We start from the raw sequence: 18,738 nt of genomic DNA, 5'->3' as shown, positions 1-18,738 counted from the left end.
AATAGTACTGCATTACAATATTTAATGTGCACTCTTATAAATTATGTCCCCTACGCAAATAACACAAAAAGCTAGTCCGTATTTGCTAGCAATTCTCCGATTTCAATACATTCTAAAGAACTTGTCTTTGTTTTCTGTAAAACTTCACCCTTGTCTATTTTGATACATTGTTTACTTTTTTCGATACAGAGTCTTTAATGGAATGAATCCGATTCTCATAGTCACTGATGCAGAAATGATAAAAGAGATCTTAGTGAAGCAGTTTCACAACTTTGTCAACCGTCAAGTGAGTGCTACACTTTTTCCTTCTTCTTTAACAGCAAGAGACTAACCCTTACGAAAACACTTGTGTGTTGGTTTGAATAAAATTCCTAAACAGGGAACATGCGGCTCCAGCGTCTTTTCTGAAAATGTGGCGTAAGTGTGAACGGTTGGCTTGAGGTTGTCCTTCCCCACATATTATACCTTTCGAAAACACAGTTTAATGCTAATAGTGATCACTTTATAGGATGGGGCAACCTGAATCTTAGTCTGTGCGAACTGAGACGTCGAATGCTGATTGGCTCATTTTCACTGGTCTAAGTGTAGTGCCATTGACTAAACTCTTATGCCAGGGGCACAATATATTTTAGACTGATTTTAGAATGATTTGTCAGATATGTAAATGTTAGTTATTGATTCTTGGCTAAACACCCTACCTTGAGTGACTCTGCCACGACAACTTCTTATCGCTACAGCCAGAGGTACAAGACATCAACATTAAGCCTCAAAGCCGGCAGGTGTTCCAACTGAGGGACGAGGACTGGAGGAACGTGCGGGTTGCTCTCACTCCTGCCTTCAGCGGCAGCAAGCTCAAACAGGTAACGTTGTATAATATCCACTTTTGACAGTTGTTTTCACATTTTTGTACTTCTGCTTCTAACAAGAGTTCAAAGATATCTCTCCACGTAATTATAAATAATATTCTAGATTTTTTCCTGTGTTTTGTTGAATTGTCGTTCATTATGACAACGAACGATTTGATTAACATGTTCTTATTGATGATCACTTCCTGTCACTCTTTGGTAAACGTGACTAGCATGTAGGCAATATACGATAACAGACAGACATTACTTCGAATGGCTGTCAGTGTCAGTTGTCAAACAAGGTTGATGACCTACCAACTCTGAACTGCACTTCTTGTCACTCACCTTATTCTGGCAGCTTTTTAACCTTCACTTCCTGTCAGTCTGTGGTAAAATGTGGAAGTTACTAGAGGCAAGAAAGAAGACACACCGAGAATAATACATCAGGATAAAGTTTGATATCAATCATCAAGTTTTTAAAAAAATTATTATTCATTATGCATGATGGAACACAATATCACTCTATTAATTGAGTCTACAAATGAACCTAATGAGCACACTTTTTGGCAATGCCCTAGGGTGGAAGCATTTTTTGTCATGTGATTATGATTGATTGACTCACCAAGTACTGTGTTTGCAGATGATGGCGGCGCTGAACAGCTGTGCTGACCAACTCGTGGAGAATCTCAACAGCTTTGTGACAACGAAGGAGTCTTTTGATGTCAAGGAGTAAGGAAAATACATTTTTTTTAAACTTCCTTGTTTCGGAAATCTAGATTGAATGTTCTTAAAACCTTAAATGTGACGGCAATATACATTGTCAGAATATTTCACTAGGTTTCTTAATGTTAAAGAGGTTGTGACTAGGGTAGATACTTTTGTATAAAATTGCGCAAATCTTGTAATTTCATTCAGTTGGGGGGAGCATAGTTTTGTGGAATTGGCGTTTTTTGCAGTGTTTTAGTTTTTACCTCCATGAAATGTCATGGAGGTTATATTTTACCCTGCGTTTGTGTGTGTGTGTGTCTGTCAACAAGATAACTCAAGAACGGCTTGATGGATTAGTTTCATATTTAGTGTGTTGGTGGGGTGTGACAAAAGCTAGAAGTGATTAGATTTTGGGCCCCCTAGCGACTTTCCTTGGTACTGCAGCGCCACTTCCGGTTTTGCTATCTCGTGTTCTGAACAAGATATGGTCCCAATTTTTGGGTGTAAGATAGCTCTTGTGCTCAGGAATAAGTGACATAAGTTTGGGCCCCCTAGCGTCTGGTTTTGGGATAGCAGGGGCATTTTTGTAAGAAACTTCTGAAGTGGATAACTCAAGAAGGGAACAATGGATTTTCATGATTTTTGGTATGTAGGTACCTTGGACAATGTTATACAAGATAAAATACAAATTATGCAAAATTAGATTACATTTGCATAATTAATGAGCTTATTCTATCATAGCAGTTTTTTAATGTATCTCTTGTACCGGACATGATATGGTTTTGATATTTGGGTGGTAGATAGCTTTTAACGTGATGGCAAAGTGGTGCAAGTTTCAGCCCCCTAACATTTAATTGTGGAACTGCAGGGGTGTTTTTGTCAAGACACTCCAAAGAGGATAACTATAGAAAGGAATGATGGATTGCCATCATTTTTGGCATGCAGGTAGCTTAGGCAAAGATGTTTATAATGATATACATTTTATGCAAATGAGGACTTAATTTGCATAATTAATGAGGAAATTGTACAATTCCATTGTTTTCAATAGCTGAACTTAAGTAAATGTAACACAATATGTAATTTATGATAGGTGAGAGATAAGCAGATACCAAATATGCAAATGAGGAACTAATTTGCATAATATATACAGAAATAGCAAATCCACATAATGACTTATATTTGGAATTTCATAACTGTGACATGTGTACGTTAGTCAATAATGAACATCGCCATACATAAATTATGTAAATGATAGCCATTTGCATGAAATTTACAAAAGCTCTAAATTTTCATGGAGGTATGAGGTCGCCAAACTCTAGTTATCTATTGTTTTGAAAACCATTCCCAAAATATACAAAAAAATTCTCACTTATTGCAAGTTTTATAAAACTTTCTTGTTTATTATGATGGTGCAGCAATGAGTATCAAATATCTATGGTAAAAAAAAGATGACAGTCTCTCAACAACAAAAGTTTTAGAAAGTTTGTTAGAAATAAATTATATGTTACAAAATGATGTTCTAGGGGCATCGTCTTGACAGAGATACTGTGGATTTTTTCGTTTTTTTTTTATTTTCTTTTAATTTGATGATTTTCAAGAGGATTACTGTAAAGAAAAGCAGTAGTGGCATTCACATGGCTGTCTTCAGGATCTGCCAATTCGTCCCGGCCGGGATGTGGAAATTTTCTTGTTAGGACAAAAATTTCATCCGTCTGTCCGAAAAATCTTCATCACATGAAAATGATGAACATGGCCTTCGTATTATAAGGAGGCTTCTGCGATCATAAACTCAGAAGAAACATATCAGTTTATAACTATACATTGCACATTTGAATGTCTCCGTTTAATAGAATGCCCTTACTTATTATAAATTGCAGAATGACAGGTGCGTTCAGTATGGATGTCACCGCTAGAACAATCTTCGGTGCTGAGGTCAACTCACAACGGGATCCACAAAACCCTGTCATCGTCCATGCAAAGAGAGCCTTCGACTTCAACTTTAAAAGTCCACTGATGTTTCTTTATCGTGAGTAAAGACCTAGATTATGATTAAAACCTGATTTAAATATAGCACGCTTGAATACTAAAGAAAGTCACATATAAGTTGGCTTATAATCATGAAGTATCATGAGTTACATGATGTAGGATTCTCAATTGCAATTGCAAACTTGTTGAACACTGGTTCACCTTTATCCGCAAGGTAACCTATATCTGGCGTTTTAAAAAAAAGGTACATATGAATATGTATAGGTGTAGTCGACAGATGGTGATTTCAAACTGCAAATCATTTTCAGAATACCCAGTTGGAATTCGAAACCAAGTGCATCGACTTAATATCTCTACATAAACTTTGTTTTTAGATATTAATAAAAATTTTATGTTATCCTGAAGATACATGTATAGTCCTGGAGCTATTCTGCTGAAATGTTTCTGAAATGCAATTGTCAGTAACTGTTCATCCACTGACAGTCCCATTCCAGTGCTGATAGTTTACTATCGTGCACGTAACAGCATTTCATTCTCATCTCTACGTACAGTCATGTTTCCCAGCATCGCAAAGCCGATTTTCGAGACGATCAATTATCACCCCTTCACCCCGAGGGACGTTACCGACTTCTTTGACGGAGTCATGGAGCAGCTTCTTGAAATGAGAAAGACTGACGGAGGCAAAGTAGGGATATTGATACATTGTCCTATTACATGATGCTGCTGGTTCACCTTTATCCACCGGGTAACCTATATCCGTTGGTTTTGAAAACGGTATTTACAACAGGGAAATTGCAATATTGAACCATCCATTGCCTTGATATCCCTAAATTCCGTTTTTAAGAACAAAGAATCTTACTCCGCGATGGGATCGGTCTATTTACAAAAGATCTGCATTTAATAATCAGTAGTTCTTGATAGGTTCAATACAAGATGCCCGGAGGACTGGAGGGTCAATGGAGTGATTGCTTTGTGTCGTCCAGTCTACATGTTTTCACAGACAATTAGGTCAAGGTTCAGGTCCGGACCAGGACTTGATCATGTGGACCTAAACCGTACCTGGACCTGATTTTTCTGTACCATTACCCACCCCTATTGTTGACTTAGAAGAAAAATACTAATTATCCATCTCATGTTCAAAGGGACGTGTTGACCTGCTCCAGATTATGATAGATGCACACCAGGAGAGCGGTGATGAAAGCACCAACGGACCCAAAGTGGTCGGGAAAAAGCAACGTATGTAACTGCCAACATCTTTTACTTGTTCCATTTACTTCCATGTGTAACAGTGGGGTTCAAGAGTCACCAAACTGACCATGCCAATGGCTCTGACCTTTTGGCGTTGTGGTTTGCGCATTGGGTTTATGATCTGGCGGCCCGGTTTCAGCACGGGTTCGAATCCCGGGAGTCAGGATATTGTTTCTACTCCTTTCTTACATTGGTTCCTGTGCCGACCCTGTGAGTCACAGGCTAGAAGATGTGCCACACAATGATATCGCACTCGGAGATTGGAGGAAGAATCTTAATAAGAAAAGGGTGAGTATTGTAACAGTGGGGTTCAAGCGCCGCCAAACTAACCATGCCAACGGCTCTGTGCTTTTGGCTTACTGGTTAGCAGTGCTGGGTTTGTGATCTGGTGGCCCGGGTTCGGTGCGGGTTCGAATCCCGGGAGCCAGGAGATATATATCGCAGACTAGATATGCTCAATAACATTATTAGGCAGGAGCAAGTCTTTGACAATATTTAAAAAAGTCAAGAAAATCCAATGACTATCGATTAATATAAATCATTACCAGGTATTGTAATCAGTTGGTGTCTTAGCCCTGTGTCTGCAGTTGGGCAGATTGCCAGGATATTAGGAAAAATGGCGTAATATGATAGGATAGGACATAAGAGTTTTCTTTTACACAACCAGTTTTTCTCACCTGCTGACGTTTCGATGTCTTGTCAGACATCTTCCTCAGAGCTTCTAACAGGAGTTCTGCTTCTCGGCGCTATATGTAGCCGATGTATAGGTGGCGCTATTGCGGCAAGAACACTATCCCAAACGTGCGTGAGTTTGTACCCCCCCCCCCCTTCGTTCCGGTTCATCACTGGGGTGGACATCCTTATCCAGACTGGACAGGATTGGATGACTGGTTTGGCTCTGCTCCAATGTTGTAAACAGATGGGAAGTTATGACTCATGACTACACTCACATACATGTATGTCTGGATATTTAACTATATTTACATGTAGGGATACCCATTGACAGTTTTTTACCATTTATATTGCTGCGGAAATTTCATATTTTCCTGTAATTTCAGCATTAACCAGGGACGACGTTGTTGGAAATGGAATCGGCTTCTTTTCCGCTGCTTTCGAGACTCTCTCAACATCGATGTCCTTCGCGCTGTACCAGCTGGCACTCAATCAGGAGATCCAAGACAAAGCCAGGCAGGAGATCAACGAAGTTATCGGGAGCGAAGTACGTTAGGATTCAATTCTGTTTCATTATGTAAACGCTGTCAAATAGAAATGACAATGAAGATATCTGCACTAAAAGGTCTTCATTTTTCAAACTTTTGCCACATCGCATTAAATTCTAATTTGATACAACATTGTGAGGGGTTTGAGTTTATTTTGAGGGGTGATCATGACTCCGAAATAAGCACAGCTTGGGGGCAAGTCTTTTTTCAAAGGATGATCAGAGATTAAAATGTCGGTCATGTTCCTCATATCATCAAATGTTTGATGAGGATTCCCTTTGGATTTTATTTCAACTAGAGAGAAGTGACTTTCAGTCGAGCAGGTTGCTGCACAAATTTAGCAATGACGACGTTTATTGCATAATCATTCATTCATTTATTCAATGGAGCTAAATGCAGTAAGTTTGATACAAAGAGAATAACAGGTAAACTATGGTGTGTCTAAAACGTATTCTACATGCTTCATCCCTCTTTTTAAAACATTACTGGCAAACTGTTCAGTGAGTCTATGTCCATGTAAGAAATTATCCTGAGCATCAAAATATTTGGTCCAATGACTTTATACAACATGTAAAACAAATTTGTGGTTTACAGGGCGAGGTTGACTATGAGGCTGTCCAGAAGATGTCTTACCTAGAGATGTGCATCATGGAGACCCTCCGCCTCTACCCTCTGGGGGCCAGGTATTAATGTTCTATATATTGCTAGTGTACATATTATATAGATAGTTGTTCAGGACATTCGTAGCCTCATATTATGTATAATAGATTCCTGGGTATATGTTTGTATTTGGATCGTATGTGTGAAACTTTAAAAATATTTTTTATTAGCATCTTGCGGGTTTCTAATGAAGAGGCCAGACTGAAGTGGGTTACCGTCCCAAAGGGTATGAGTGTAGTCATCCCCGCCCTCGCCATTCACTATGATCCTGCTCGCTGGAACGAACCGAGGAAGTTCATCCCCGAAAGGTTTGTTTATGTTAATATTTGTATCGCATAAATCATATGTACCACGAGGCAATTTATTGGGCATAAAATTGTCTCGTGGTATCATTTCGGCTAATGTGACATTTCCACAAAGGGGCCCGGCCGGGCATTTGAGGGGAATGAAAAGTATGATACATAAAGACAAGAAAGACCAAATAAACATAACGTTAGTTCACCTTTTATCCGTGGGGTAACCTATATCCGTTGTGTTCCTAAACAGGGTATCCAGGGATATCAAGTCGATGGAGGGTAGTTTCAAATTGTGACATTTTCAAACTATTGCAGTTGAAACTACCATCTGTCGACTTGGTACCCCTAAATACCTTGTTCTTAAAAAGAACGGATAAAGGTTACCCGACAGAATAAGGTAAGCTAGCGTTATACATTGCATGTACATACATATACATTTTGTGTACGCACACGTGTGTTCAGGGCCTAACCTGAAATTGGTGTTGAACTTCATGCATGCCCTGTGGGATTACCTGATTGAAGGACAATAAATTTCAATATATCAGCAAGGCAACTCTAAGGTGCCGTATTCCCCAGTATGCACAAGTCAATATGGCGGCATGCACGCATATATCAAATATGATAATTAATAGATGAACAAGAATGAACATCTGTCACTGGCATCAGCTGAGTAACTAAGATCCCAGCCGGCCCAAGTCAGGCACCCCTGGGACAGCTAGTGTCTTTAGATGTAGTCTGACTACAACCTTTTAAAAACAAAGTGTCATGCAAAAAGCCCATGGCACTTTCAAACAAGCTGATAGGGGGCCCAAACTTACACCACTCCGTGATAATCTATACCCGAAGACCTACTTGAATTCTGTAATTTTCGAAGGTTTACTAAGGAAGAGAGGGAGAAGCGGAACCCGATGGATTGGCTGCCCTTCGGGGTGGGGCCGCGAAACTGCATCGGGATGAGGCTGGCTCTGTTGGAGCTGAAGGTTGGACTGGCCAGGGCGCTGATGAAGTACCGCTTTGTGACTGGACCCGACACTGTGAGTCATATTTAACTCACCTTTTATAATGGGTCAATCAGAGATGGCGGACTTTGTCGAGTGGATCTCGTTACTGCAAATTGTTGTTGTTGGCATCTATCTGTCTCGGAAGACAATGGTAGGCAGAAAGGGTGGATTAGGCGACTCGTCTGCCTGGCCTGCACGTGACTTTTAACGGTGAAGGAGGGGTGTGCACTTCCTTCTCCACCCACTCGTCTAGTGGTCCCTTATATAATTCTCCCATTGGCACAGTAATTCAAAAAGAATCCTGTCTATATATATAGAGACCACATGTCCACAAATAGAAACAGATTTCAAGTTTGTCTTCAAGGGCAGTTTTAACTGATATGAGGCAATCAGAGGCAGTTTTAACTGATATTTTCTTGAATACTGTAAAAGCGGAAATGTTTGAAGTGGTTTATGTTCAGTTTTCACAGTACGTGATTGGTGTTGTTCAAAGTTTACAGTAAAGATTACTGTAAACTTCGAACAACAGCAATTATTTTCATGTCTTTTGCCCGTCAACCCCATGTTTTAACTGCGAACATAAAACCACTGCAAATTAAATGCCCCAATATCTCCTTGTCGAACGAAAAACGAAATCCCCCACGAACATTTCCCTTTTTACAGTATACAGATTCTCTCCGTGTGTAATTCTCATCTGTCTTTGATACACACCACACCATGAGCTTAACGGTTTGTATCTCTTCCACCCATGCAGGTCCCTGTGAAGCTGAACAAGTGGAAAGTGTTGCCCGTCCCTATGGAACCGATTCGACTGAGGGTGGAGCCACTGGACTGATATTTCGGAATAAGATTTAAAGGAGTCCTCATCTCCAAATGGTAGTGCTGTTTTCCGATTGATATTAAATTTAGGAAGCAAAAAAATGTATACTAATTCACATTATACAATAGAATATCCATTAGTCCCAAACACAAACTCCCCAGGTACATGTATTCGAAAATAATTAATCTCAGTCTATGGCTGAATACAAAGATGTCAGCAACGTCTGACAACTTTTAGCTTACAAAACTAATCTTAAGCCCGGCCGATAAGAAAAACTCTTCTTGTGTGTTCTTTGATATCACATTAACAATTTGCCTTCTTGCTCCTTCAAACCCCTGTCACACATACATGTCAGTAGTCATGGCCTCCCATTCGCTATCTTGCCCAACCATCCCCAGACCGTGGTTGGGAGTAAGGCCATCTTTGGTGGTGAGTTGGTTGTTGAGTTTGCCTAATAGTTGATTTTCAAACATTGTCTGCACAAGCCATCTATGAAATTCCTTCGGAAACAGTCGGGAAAGTTTTGCTTGGATGCGGTCAGAAGAACTGGAAATAGAATCATGATGAATTTCAAGCTAATCCTAAGTAACACTGCTGACTTAAGTTGAGGAGTGGCAGGGATAAACAAGTCCACTAGCCCTATAGTCCCGGGCAAGTGAAAATGCCAGTCGGGCAAGTGCATTGTCCTTCCCCACTTGCCCGATCGGACAAGTTAGCTTTTCTCCATTGAGTGAGATTTTGATGTACTTGCTACTTTTCAAATTCATGACATCAAGCATTGATTAACACAGAAAATAGAGCCAATAACAAAAATTCCATTGAAGAAATTTGAAGGCCATGAATATACATAGCAAAATGTCATTTAGATTTCGGGCAAGTGAAAAGTTGGTTCGGGCAAGTAAATTTTTTAAGTACTTGCCCAATAGGACAAGTGGATTTTAGAAAACTTGTCCAACCCTGAGTGGTCAGGAGCAGAGTCATGAATCATGAATGTGCGACAGGAGCTTTATATTCAGTGAGCTTCTTCTCATGATCAGTGCTAATCAGTTCGTACTTCATGTTTAACAAATAAAGAGGCATTGCACCAATCTTGGTTGTACAGCCTCTAAATATAGTTGTACTTCTGAATCATTTTTTGTCTATCAATGAGTACTTAATAAATGGTATGATAATGTGAGCTCTGACAGTTCTTTCGACTTTTTGTGAATCTTTAGCATGTTACACTGACAACTAGAGACTGCATATTAATGATTTAGTAGAGGCGATGCAATGTTACAATTATGGCAGTTGAAATGTACCTTTCCCATGGGCACAAAATTGGTTGCATGCCAGGATTTGAACCATGGACCTCTGGGTTCTGGACCAAACATCCTGCAGTTATCCATGACCTCACCTAAAACACTTATCCATGTGAAACTACATGTACTTCTGCAACAAAATGAATTCGTAAATGATATGATCAACGATATAGACTAGAAAAGTTACCAGGACTTTGAAACGAAAACACAGTAGACTTGTTTTGAACCAGGGTATGGACAAAAGTAGATACTCAAACCAAACGAAAACTAAAGCAAAGCAGAATTGAACAATAGTTAGCGTAGTCATTCTTAGCAATTCTATATCAACAACAGTTCTATACATTTGTACTACAAGTTAATACCTTGGTTGGATGTTTCTTTACCTGTGTTATGCTATGGCCCCAATTGGAAAATGCTACCCTCTGGATAATTTACAGTCTAATTTTTTTTTACTTATGCATGGGACATGCTGTGGGCTACCAGGCTATTTGAGGGCCTGCGGAATATGTTTTACCTTACAGTTTAAACCAACCCAGGACCTGGCAACAAATATACACTGTGATTTTATCGTGAAAAAAAAAAAGGTACCACCACCACCACCTACTACCACATACTACATCAAACAACATTTTTTTCACTTCACAAGCTAAGTAGCAACTTCCAAGGATACAATGTTGGTCCCATATGTTTGTCAACCTTTTTACTATTACGGCATGAGTTGAACATGTGATCTCTTAAAAGTGTACTCTATTCTCAGCCCTTCAGTATGGTGACACAACCATGCCCCAACAGACCCTTGGGCATGGTTCCTACCTTCTTAAGTGACTTCTCTTGGCTATTCAGCTGCAAAACGTCAGTTGTTCCCTTGTCTGAGTTGTCGCCACCTCCATAGATGTAAATCTCTCCACCAAAGACAGTCATACCACATCTGTACAAGTGTCGAGTTTCAGTGTGGATTACGACAGTCCACAAGTCCTCCTGAGGCCTGCAACACAGCACTTTTGAGACAAACCCAGCAACGTAGATGCTACTATTGAGAACTGAAGCAGTAATAAATGAAGCTGTCTCAGGCATGTCACTTGCTGAATACCACTGGCAGTCTCCTGGGCTGAAGCGGTACACTGTAGATGTTGGGATGTCGTCCGCACCACGTCCACCTATCACATATATGCTTCCATCTAACACTGCAACTGCATGCAGGAACCTTGGCTGTGGTAGTGGAACACCTTCAGTCCACTTGTTCAGGCTTCTGTCATAGACTTCTACATCTGCTGTTAGATGTAGTGGTGGGTCACTGGTTCTGCCACCAATAGCGTAGACTTTGCCATGCACCACTGCCAGCTTGTGATAGTCCCTTACTGCGTTCATAGGAGCAAGATTAGACCAGCAGTCAAGTCCTGCCTGATACAGCCAAACATCTCTGCCCTGAGGCCCACCAACAGACATGATGATGTCACTTGTGCCCAAAACAGCCACAGCAAAACCATGGTCATTATTCCTCCTCATTGTGGTCATAGAAGCCCAACTGGTGCTTGATGGTGCAGAGGACTGTGTCATCATGATGGCGTTGCTGAAAACTGAAGACTGCCCTGGTCGTAATTTCTTGTACCCTCCAATGACCACTACTGCCTCCCTCAGACCACTGGCACGGCGGGGACGGGTGCGGGGTGACTGAACTTCTCCAGGGAACGCATAATTCCTTACAGTTTCTGTAACGATATCCGGACAGCACTTACGCATGACATTGCTTGCCTCCACATTCTCCATGAAGTACCTTCTGTCCATCAAGGGGAACCTAACCAGCTCCATCAGCTCTCTCATCTCCTTTTTCCTCTTCCTGGTGTCATGGTTGATCCATTTCATCACTGCGATGTAAACAATTTCTTCAGGAGCATTCAGGTCATCTGATGAGATGAGCTTTATGAACTGGCCCTTTGTCAAGTTACGGAACTCTGGTGTTTGGCTTGCTGCTGCAAACTCTTTCATCGCATACAACAATGCCTCTGTCTCAAGATTAGGATTCAGCATGCCACCTAAGGTTACAATCTTCATACAGTTTGTTACACTTAGATTGTCTGATAGGAACTTTGTGCATGCATGACTGACTGGCGGAACTTGGAAGAAGCTGGCCGCTTCCATCAGTTCTGCAGCGTTGTCCTCTGTGATGGTTACCTTTGATGTGTAGGCGTAGTCAACGAGAAGCTGCAAGGCACTGGGGCTGGCCTCATGAATGGTAACCTTATGCTCCTTGCTCTCACGATGCCCATTGCAGAACATTGCGCGAAAATATCCACTGCAAGCAGCAAGTACATTTCTGTGGCACGGGATCTCTTTTCCAGAGACACAAAGGATAACATCCACCAGCAAGTTGTCCGATCGCAGTTCCTGCAAACCCTGCAAGAGGGCGGTTGAGTGTGTTTCATGGTAGAAGTCAAGTGAAGGTAGTGTTCTCTGTGCTGTTGCCATTGTAGCCAAAGTCTGCAATGCAAAAGGTCTTGATAAGTTGCATTTGTAGACACAAGAGTACCTCACAGATAAATAAATCCAAGCACATTACAGTCACAGATGGCAGACTCCGCCCCTTCACACAGCCCAGAAAGACACACAAAGAAGACAAAACAAAACAAAATCTTCAGTAAACAATAAACAGAACGTTATTAAGGCTTCATGTATCCTATGCATAGAACCTGTGAGAATCTCAAAGCAAAGGTGGTGCTGATTTCAATGCCTATACAAATGTTTGAATCTTCTTCCAGTGCTACATTTTTATTTTTGTGGTAGGAATGAAATACTTTTAGTAACAGATTGAGAATAAGTCAAAATTTTTAATAGTTTTGAGTGTTAGTCTATATGGGTATAGCAACTGTAATTGGTACAATGATAGCCTATAAAAACAGTTCATCATTACAAAAGCTACACTAAATCATGCATTAAACCTGAAATGTCTGCATAACAATACAAAAAGCTGGGTAACATAGAAACTATTATCTAAAACAACAAAATGGTGCAAAAATATGTATAACTTATGGTACAGCTTTTAAAATAACACTATCAAAGAAACCAAAAGGTTTCAGTATAATCTCTACAAATTTCTCATTTGCAATCAAAATATTTTTACCATAGATCATGGAATAGAGCAGTCCCTAAGAAACGAAAAAGTTTGATAAGACTGAAAGTAACAAGAAAAGTTTCAATGTGCAGATAAATTCTATCCATCCTCAACATGTAGAACTCAGCGCTCATCGTCGCCATGGCCATGTAATTTCTTTACATTATCACTCTTGTTTCCTGTTGTTGTTCACATTTTTGTGTCTGGTCACTCTGGTGCCATATACTATAGCCTCATAAGTGACGATTTCCCTTGCTGTTTCTGTGGCAGGATATATTTCTTACAAGGAGGTATTACTAGCCCTTCGCTCTTTTTTCCCTGCGCAAAAAAACTGAAAAAGAAACAGCTCCACCCAGATGGTCTTCTGTGATGAATTTTTCTGACAGAAATCGATTCCTCTTTCCTCTCACTCTGTAAATATTGATACAGCAGTTCTAGTAGCAACGACAGCTCATCCTTACCTGATACTGTAGCGGTTCTTGCCTCTGTTTCCCGGGAAATATGAAGCTACAAACCCGCAGACGACCTGATCTCCACACGACCAACTCTCCCAGAGCTGTACGACAGAAAAGCGCGGGAAACTTCCCTGAAGGTCAAAGGTTATTGGAATGTTAGAAATCACGGAATGGGGGTAACGAAGCGTGCACTGTGGTAGTCTTTCTCCATAATATGACAGGAAAGGACAATAAAACCATTTGTTTCATAACACTTACATATCTTTATTCCAAGTTTGTATAGATTTAGATTGAAATCAACTTTATAGGCATTGTACATCCAGCGTCCCCTCTCGGAGTAGAATGTAACGTTACCAAGGTTGAAGATGGACTACACTAAGTAACGAAACAGGGGTGTTTGCAAGCAGAAGTTGGGTTATGTGATTGTTGATGTTATTGCAAAGCCCAACTCTTTTCACAGCCAGGGGCTGAATTGTGAAGGACTTTATCCAATTATCGGTCGCTCGCCTCAAAAATCCCGGCGACTTCTATCAAATCACCGCGACATAACCCTGCATGGAGAATAGTATAGTTTTGAAAATCCATACCTTCAAGCATACAAAGCATACATGGGAAGAAGTGTACTGTGCAGATAACACACAGGAGAGGCACTCAGCATTCTACACCTCTCTTCTTAGTGCAGTGGACAGTTTCTTTCCTACCAGGACTGTACGAATCCACAAGCAAGATAAGCCCTGGATACAGGGCTTTAGCCAGCGTCCGTTTTTCCGTCAATTGACGGAAATGTGCTGCGTCTGACGGAAAAATTTTAAAACCAATCCGTCAACCTTGACGACCAAAAATCCTTGGTGGAAGCTACAGGCGGCTTGGGGACGCTGTCCACGGCCGTAAAAGCCACACACTGTTTGTTTTGCTATTGTTATGATTGTTGACAATGTGTGTCGGCGCCCTTTCGCATACGATAATCTCATTAAAAACCCGTTTTTCAAGGTCTCAGTTCAGTCCTTCCAAGGAGCTTTTCGCGGTTTTCGCGACGATTGTAATTGGCTGACGGAAAAAAATTTCGAGCTGGCTAAAGCCCTGCCTGGATAACTCCACATCTAAAAACTCTGATTAGAGTGATCTCCACTGCAGATCCACAGTGCGTAATGTACAGTATCATTGAGCGATTGCTTCATTGGTGGACATGTATGTTACCTTGTAATAACTTGTATAAATATATGATACACCTCTGCCAAAATAACTGAAGTTGGCTGAAAATAAAGACAAATTAATATTTACGTATCAATTGTTTCCATTTTACTTTTAATGTTACATTATCCGTTCAGCATTATGTTACACCCTGTAATTGTAATAAAGGCAGTGCGACTTACACTAGTGTCATGTTTGGTTTTTAACGATAAACAACAGACCATCAGAGATACATGTACATGAAAAACATTGAACTTCACGACTGTCATGATGTATATCGTCTCCAAGTATAACTTCAATCCTTACATTCATACATAAATGTCAAGACATGTATGTTCTACCGATGAAGTAATAGTGTCAAATGTACCAAAAAGGAGCTTACATACAGTAGGTAATGGATCATTGAACTATTTTTTTTATATGGATGGGGGGGGGGGGGCACTAGTACATATAAATACTATAACGTTTGCCAGTATAAGTTTCTTACTTTGATCTAAAATTCTAAACTTCAGCATACCTGTAAGAAGATATCGAAATGGTGTGGAAATTATAACAGTAAAGAAGACGAAGAAGTATACTAGGCTACTACACTAGCACGCGTGGCAGGTTAGTATCATGTCGGCACCTGCTGACAGACGTTGAATTTCCCGGGAGTTGACCTTTCACCTTATGGTTCCCATCATCCTTAGCGAAAACCTTGCGTCGAGCCTCGTTTCCGTGAAAGGGCTCGTCACCGTACCCTCTACTGCTTGATACCATGGGCGAAGGAAGCAAGTCCGCGGGAAAATGACGTCATGGCTCGGAGCGCAATCTGATAGGCTAGGAGCCTGTAAGGAGCCTGTCGCCTTAAAATGCCACAAATTGCACTGTTAATGGCGACGGTAACTGTTACATCGCTATCTCACAACCCCGCATGGTATACATCATTTAAGCTCAAAACAATGCTTGCTTCACACATCGGTTTGCATTTTTAAAACAAAGATATCGAGGGTGAAGAAGGCCACCAAACTTTCCGAACCCGGAAGTGATTTCCACGACTCACGGGTCATTTTCCGAGGAACATATTTCAACAACCTTTTATCCCCTGTTCCAAATGTTTACATTTCCATGACCATCATACTACATACTACAATTCTGGTACGTCTAAAGTCCTAGGCTTTTCTCAATTTTGCACGGCGATCAATCGAAAATCGCCTCGCGAGATTACATTGCTGTGCACACGTATATCGGGATGTGCCCTGCGACTGGAAAGCTTACCCGTGGAGGTAATGGTTCGGTCCGGCATGATGCGCGGCATGATGCGCGGAAAAAAAATTCCTGACATGCGTGTACAGTTTTTGGAATTCTTTGCAAACGGTCGTATACTATACTATGAGGCTCGCCCATCAGGCGTCGCCAAAAAGCACAGGTGAAATAACCTACATGTAAGTAAAGATGGACGTCAACTTTTACCAACACTGCACAGAACCCTAAAGTAGAGTCCATTTCAAATCACCACAAGGTTTTTTGGAGAATATTTCTATTAAAAGAATTATAATTTGCTTAGATTAAAACAAGGTTTTATCTCCTTCATTAAAAAAATACTAACCCACAGTAGTTATAAATGTTTCAAAGAATTGAATATGGCATTTGAATTCCTTTGAATTCTCCCAAATTTTAATTTTTTGTTAGGAAAATGCCAAAAATGTTCATACTTATAATTTTTAGACGAACTATCTTTTGCATGTTAAGGTATAAAACAAGAGTGAAGCAGACACTTTCAGAAGACATTTAATTTAAATTATATTAATTTCTTTAAAACAAAATACAATTACATCTACACAATTCACCAACTAAATAATAATAAGTTATAGTACAACGTACTTTCCAGTGATCCCAACATTACCTGACATCTACTCGTATGACTAGATTCAACTGCGCAGGCGCAATGAACTGCATAGTGAGTAATATGTCAAAGCTGAAGACCCCTGAGATGTAAACAAGGTCACAACACACTATTTATCCGCAACCCATCCTATGGCGTCGTGGTAAATAAAATAAGGTGCTACAAAAACCACAAACACCTCGTAGAATTTTTTTGCGCAAAAGCTAGGGAGGTACGGACGTCACTGTAAGGTAGTGCAAAAAGTTGGCCTTGTAGATCGTCTGAATATATATATATATATATATATATATATAGATTGTGGAGCTCCGGAGTTTGCCGAGTATAGCCTAGTAGTACGACTGGTATATGTCAATATGAATCAGGGACAGACACTAGCATATGACACAGGGACAAACAGTAGAATACCTGTTCGCACCACTGTTGGCACACTTCGTACCCTTCTTACGTGTTTGTTTAAAGAGACAAATAAGTAATCCGCATATCATCAGGCAGGTCCAAAGGGCAATATAAGATTGTGGAGCTCCGGAGTTTGCCCTGTCAGTGAATAAACGGGCATGATACTGGACTTGACTGTCTGGCTTGCTGGCTCGACTGCAGTTCCACATTACCTAGCCAAAACCCATATAAAAGTGGCGTCGAAATGTCACAAACACAATTTGAGACGAAAACTGTCTTGTAGTATTTTCATTTTATTGCATATTCTGTTGCACTTCACGAGTACTTTAAAACATCATGTTTCATGGGAGTAGAACCTGAAGTACTGAGACATAACGCTGAATTTCGTCAGGTGTAAATGTCTTCTCTGTCCCAAAAGTCGCACTTGTCCTTCCGATAGTCGTGCATCAGAGTGTTATGTGGAGTGGTCATGTTGAGGATAGGAAACCCGTTGTCCTTGTTGTACTTTGGCCAGTTGAGGTTCTCTGGTATGTTGAGGTTTGGACGGGGGAGATGTTCGTTAGGTTTGTTCGGGTCTGCCGTGTGCGCAAAGTTCCCGTAGTGGTACGCGATGGTGTCGCCCAGGACCTGTTCGTCGGCGGTCAGGCTGAGGTTTCCCAGCGGTGCGGTTTGAAAGACAATCGGAACGTCCGAGCCATGACAGACGTGGGTAAAACAGCATGTAGAGTTGCCCCAGGATTGTTTGATAGAAAAAACGTGGTCGAAGACGTAGAGCCAGACGTCGGATTCTCCACCGGCGATGGCGTTCCGTATGACGTTGCGGGTTGGACAGGCCCAGACCCAGTCCGTGACAAGTACGGATAGGACAGGTCGATAGTCTGAGGACGTTGGTGGGTCATATTCGCGAAGGGCCTGGCCTGCCTTCAAATGTGCAAATGCTACAGCAATGCCGTCCAGTTCAACTTTAGACGTTTTTCCGAATGCTCCATATATGTATGGAGTAGCTTCTTCACTTACTGTGCCTATGATAAACGGCTTTTTCTGAAACTGTCCTTTTGCAAATTTGTCAACAAGTTCTTCGGTTAGAATATCGCCGTCAAAGTGGGGTCCCCATTGCTCAAACACCTCAAAGAGACGAAAAGGGTTGGCGACGAAGGTGCCTATCTTACCTTGTGCTTGTACAAGTTCGTCTGTGGTTTTGGAACGGATACACTTAACGTCGCCGTGCGAGCAGTTCAGCAGTTCGGCGAAATGGTTTCCGAGTCGCACGGCGTCGGCGTGAGACTTGTGATAGATAGTGAAAGGTACGCTTGACATGATGCCCTTTTCGAACAAGTCGGCAGACCCGTTGTACGTCATGTGAATGCCGACTGAATCGGATCCGGCACTCTGTCCGAAAATGGTGACGTGGTTTTTGTCTCCTCCGAAATCACCGATGTTTTCCTGTACCCACTTTAAAGCCTGGATCTGATCCATTGTTCCGTAGTTCCCTGTCGCGGCGTCTTCTCCCTCGCCGGCCACCAGGAAACTCAGAGCCCCGAGTCTATAGTTGGTTGTCACGACAACGGCGTTTGTTTTATTGGCCAAAAAGCGACCGTCGTAAGAGAGAGCAGAAGCGAA

The 18,738-nt window shown here is 41.1% G+C and overlaps 3 protein-coding genes across 3 annotated transcripts in view; 1 reads left to right on the top strand and 2 right to left on the bottom strand.

Annotated features, from left to right (window-relative positions):
• The window catches only part of LOC118413321 (cytochrome P450 3A12-like), a 15,261-nt gene extending 4,596 nt beyond the window's left edge, over window positions 1–10,665 (top strand). Inside the window, exons 4-14 of the mRNA XM_035816631.1 lie at window positions 190–286; window positions 738–860; window positions 1,486–1,574; window positions 3,431–3,579; window positions 4,091–4,224; window positions 4,682–4,775; window positions 5,846–6,006; window positions 6,602–6,690; window positions 6,838–6,975; window positions 7,838–7,997; window positions 8,719–10,665. Of these exons, the coding sequence (XP_035672524.1) occupies window positions 190–286; window positions 738–860; window positions 1,486–1,574; window positions 3,431–3,579; window positions 4,091–4,224; window positions 4,682–4,775; window positions 5,846–6,006; window positions 6,602–6,690; window positions 6,838–6,975; window positions 7,838–7,997; window positions 8,719–8,799 (1,315 nt within the window). The 3' untranslated portion in view covers window positions 8,800–10,665. The remainder of the gene's footprint in view (window positions 1–189; window positions 287–737; window positions 861–1,485; window positions 1,575–3,430; window positions 3,580–4,090; window positions 4,225–4,681; window positions 4,776–5,845; window positions 6,007–6,601; window positions 6,691–6,837; window positions 6,976–7,837; window positions 7,998–8,718) is intronic.
• LOC118413319 (kelch-like protein 24) lies at window positions 8,942–13,801 on the bottom strand. Its single transcript, XM_035816629.1, has 2 exons — window positions 13,653–13,801; window positions 8,942–12,560 (listed from the first exon to the last, which is right to left on the bottom strand). The coding sequence occupies exon 2, from the start codon at window positions 12,546–12,548 to the stop codon at window positions 10,836–10,838; it is 1,713 nt and encodes a 570-aa protein (XP_035672522.1). The 5' UTR covers window positions 12,549–12,560; window positions 13,653–13,801; the 3' UTR covers window positions 8,942–10,835.
• Window positions 13,802–17,505: 3,704 nt separating this feature from the next.
• On the bottom strand, window positions 17,506–18,594 carry LOC118413744 (cAMP-regulated D2 protein-like). Its single transcript, XM_035817274.1, has one exon. The coding sequence runs from the start codon at window positions 18,592–18,594 to the stop codon at window positions 17,506–17,508; it is 1,089 nt and encodes a 362-aa protein (XP_035673167.1).
• Between the last annotated feature and the right edge of the window lie 144 nt (window positions 18,595–18,738).

The sequence above is a fragment of the Branchiostoma floridae genome, chromosome 4 (assembly GCF_000003815.2).
Source record: "Branchiostoma floridae strain S238N-H82 chromosome 4, Bfl_VNyyK, whole genome shotgun sequence".
NCBI classification, from domain to species: domain Eukaryota; kingdom Metazoa; phylum Chordata; class Leptocardii; order Amphioxiformes; family Branchiostomatidae; genus Branchiostoma; species Branchiostoma floridae.
The sequence above is the reverse complement of the archived record's forward strand: the minus strand, read 5'-3'. Positions and strand labels throughout refer to the sequence as shown.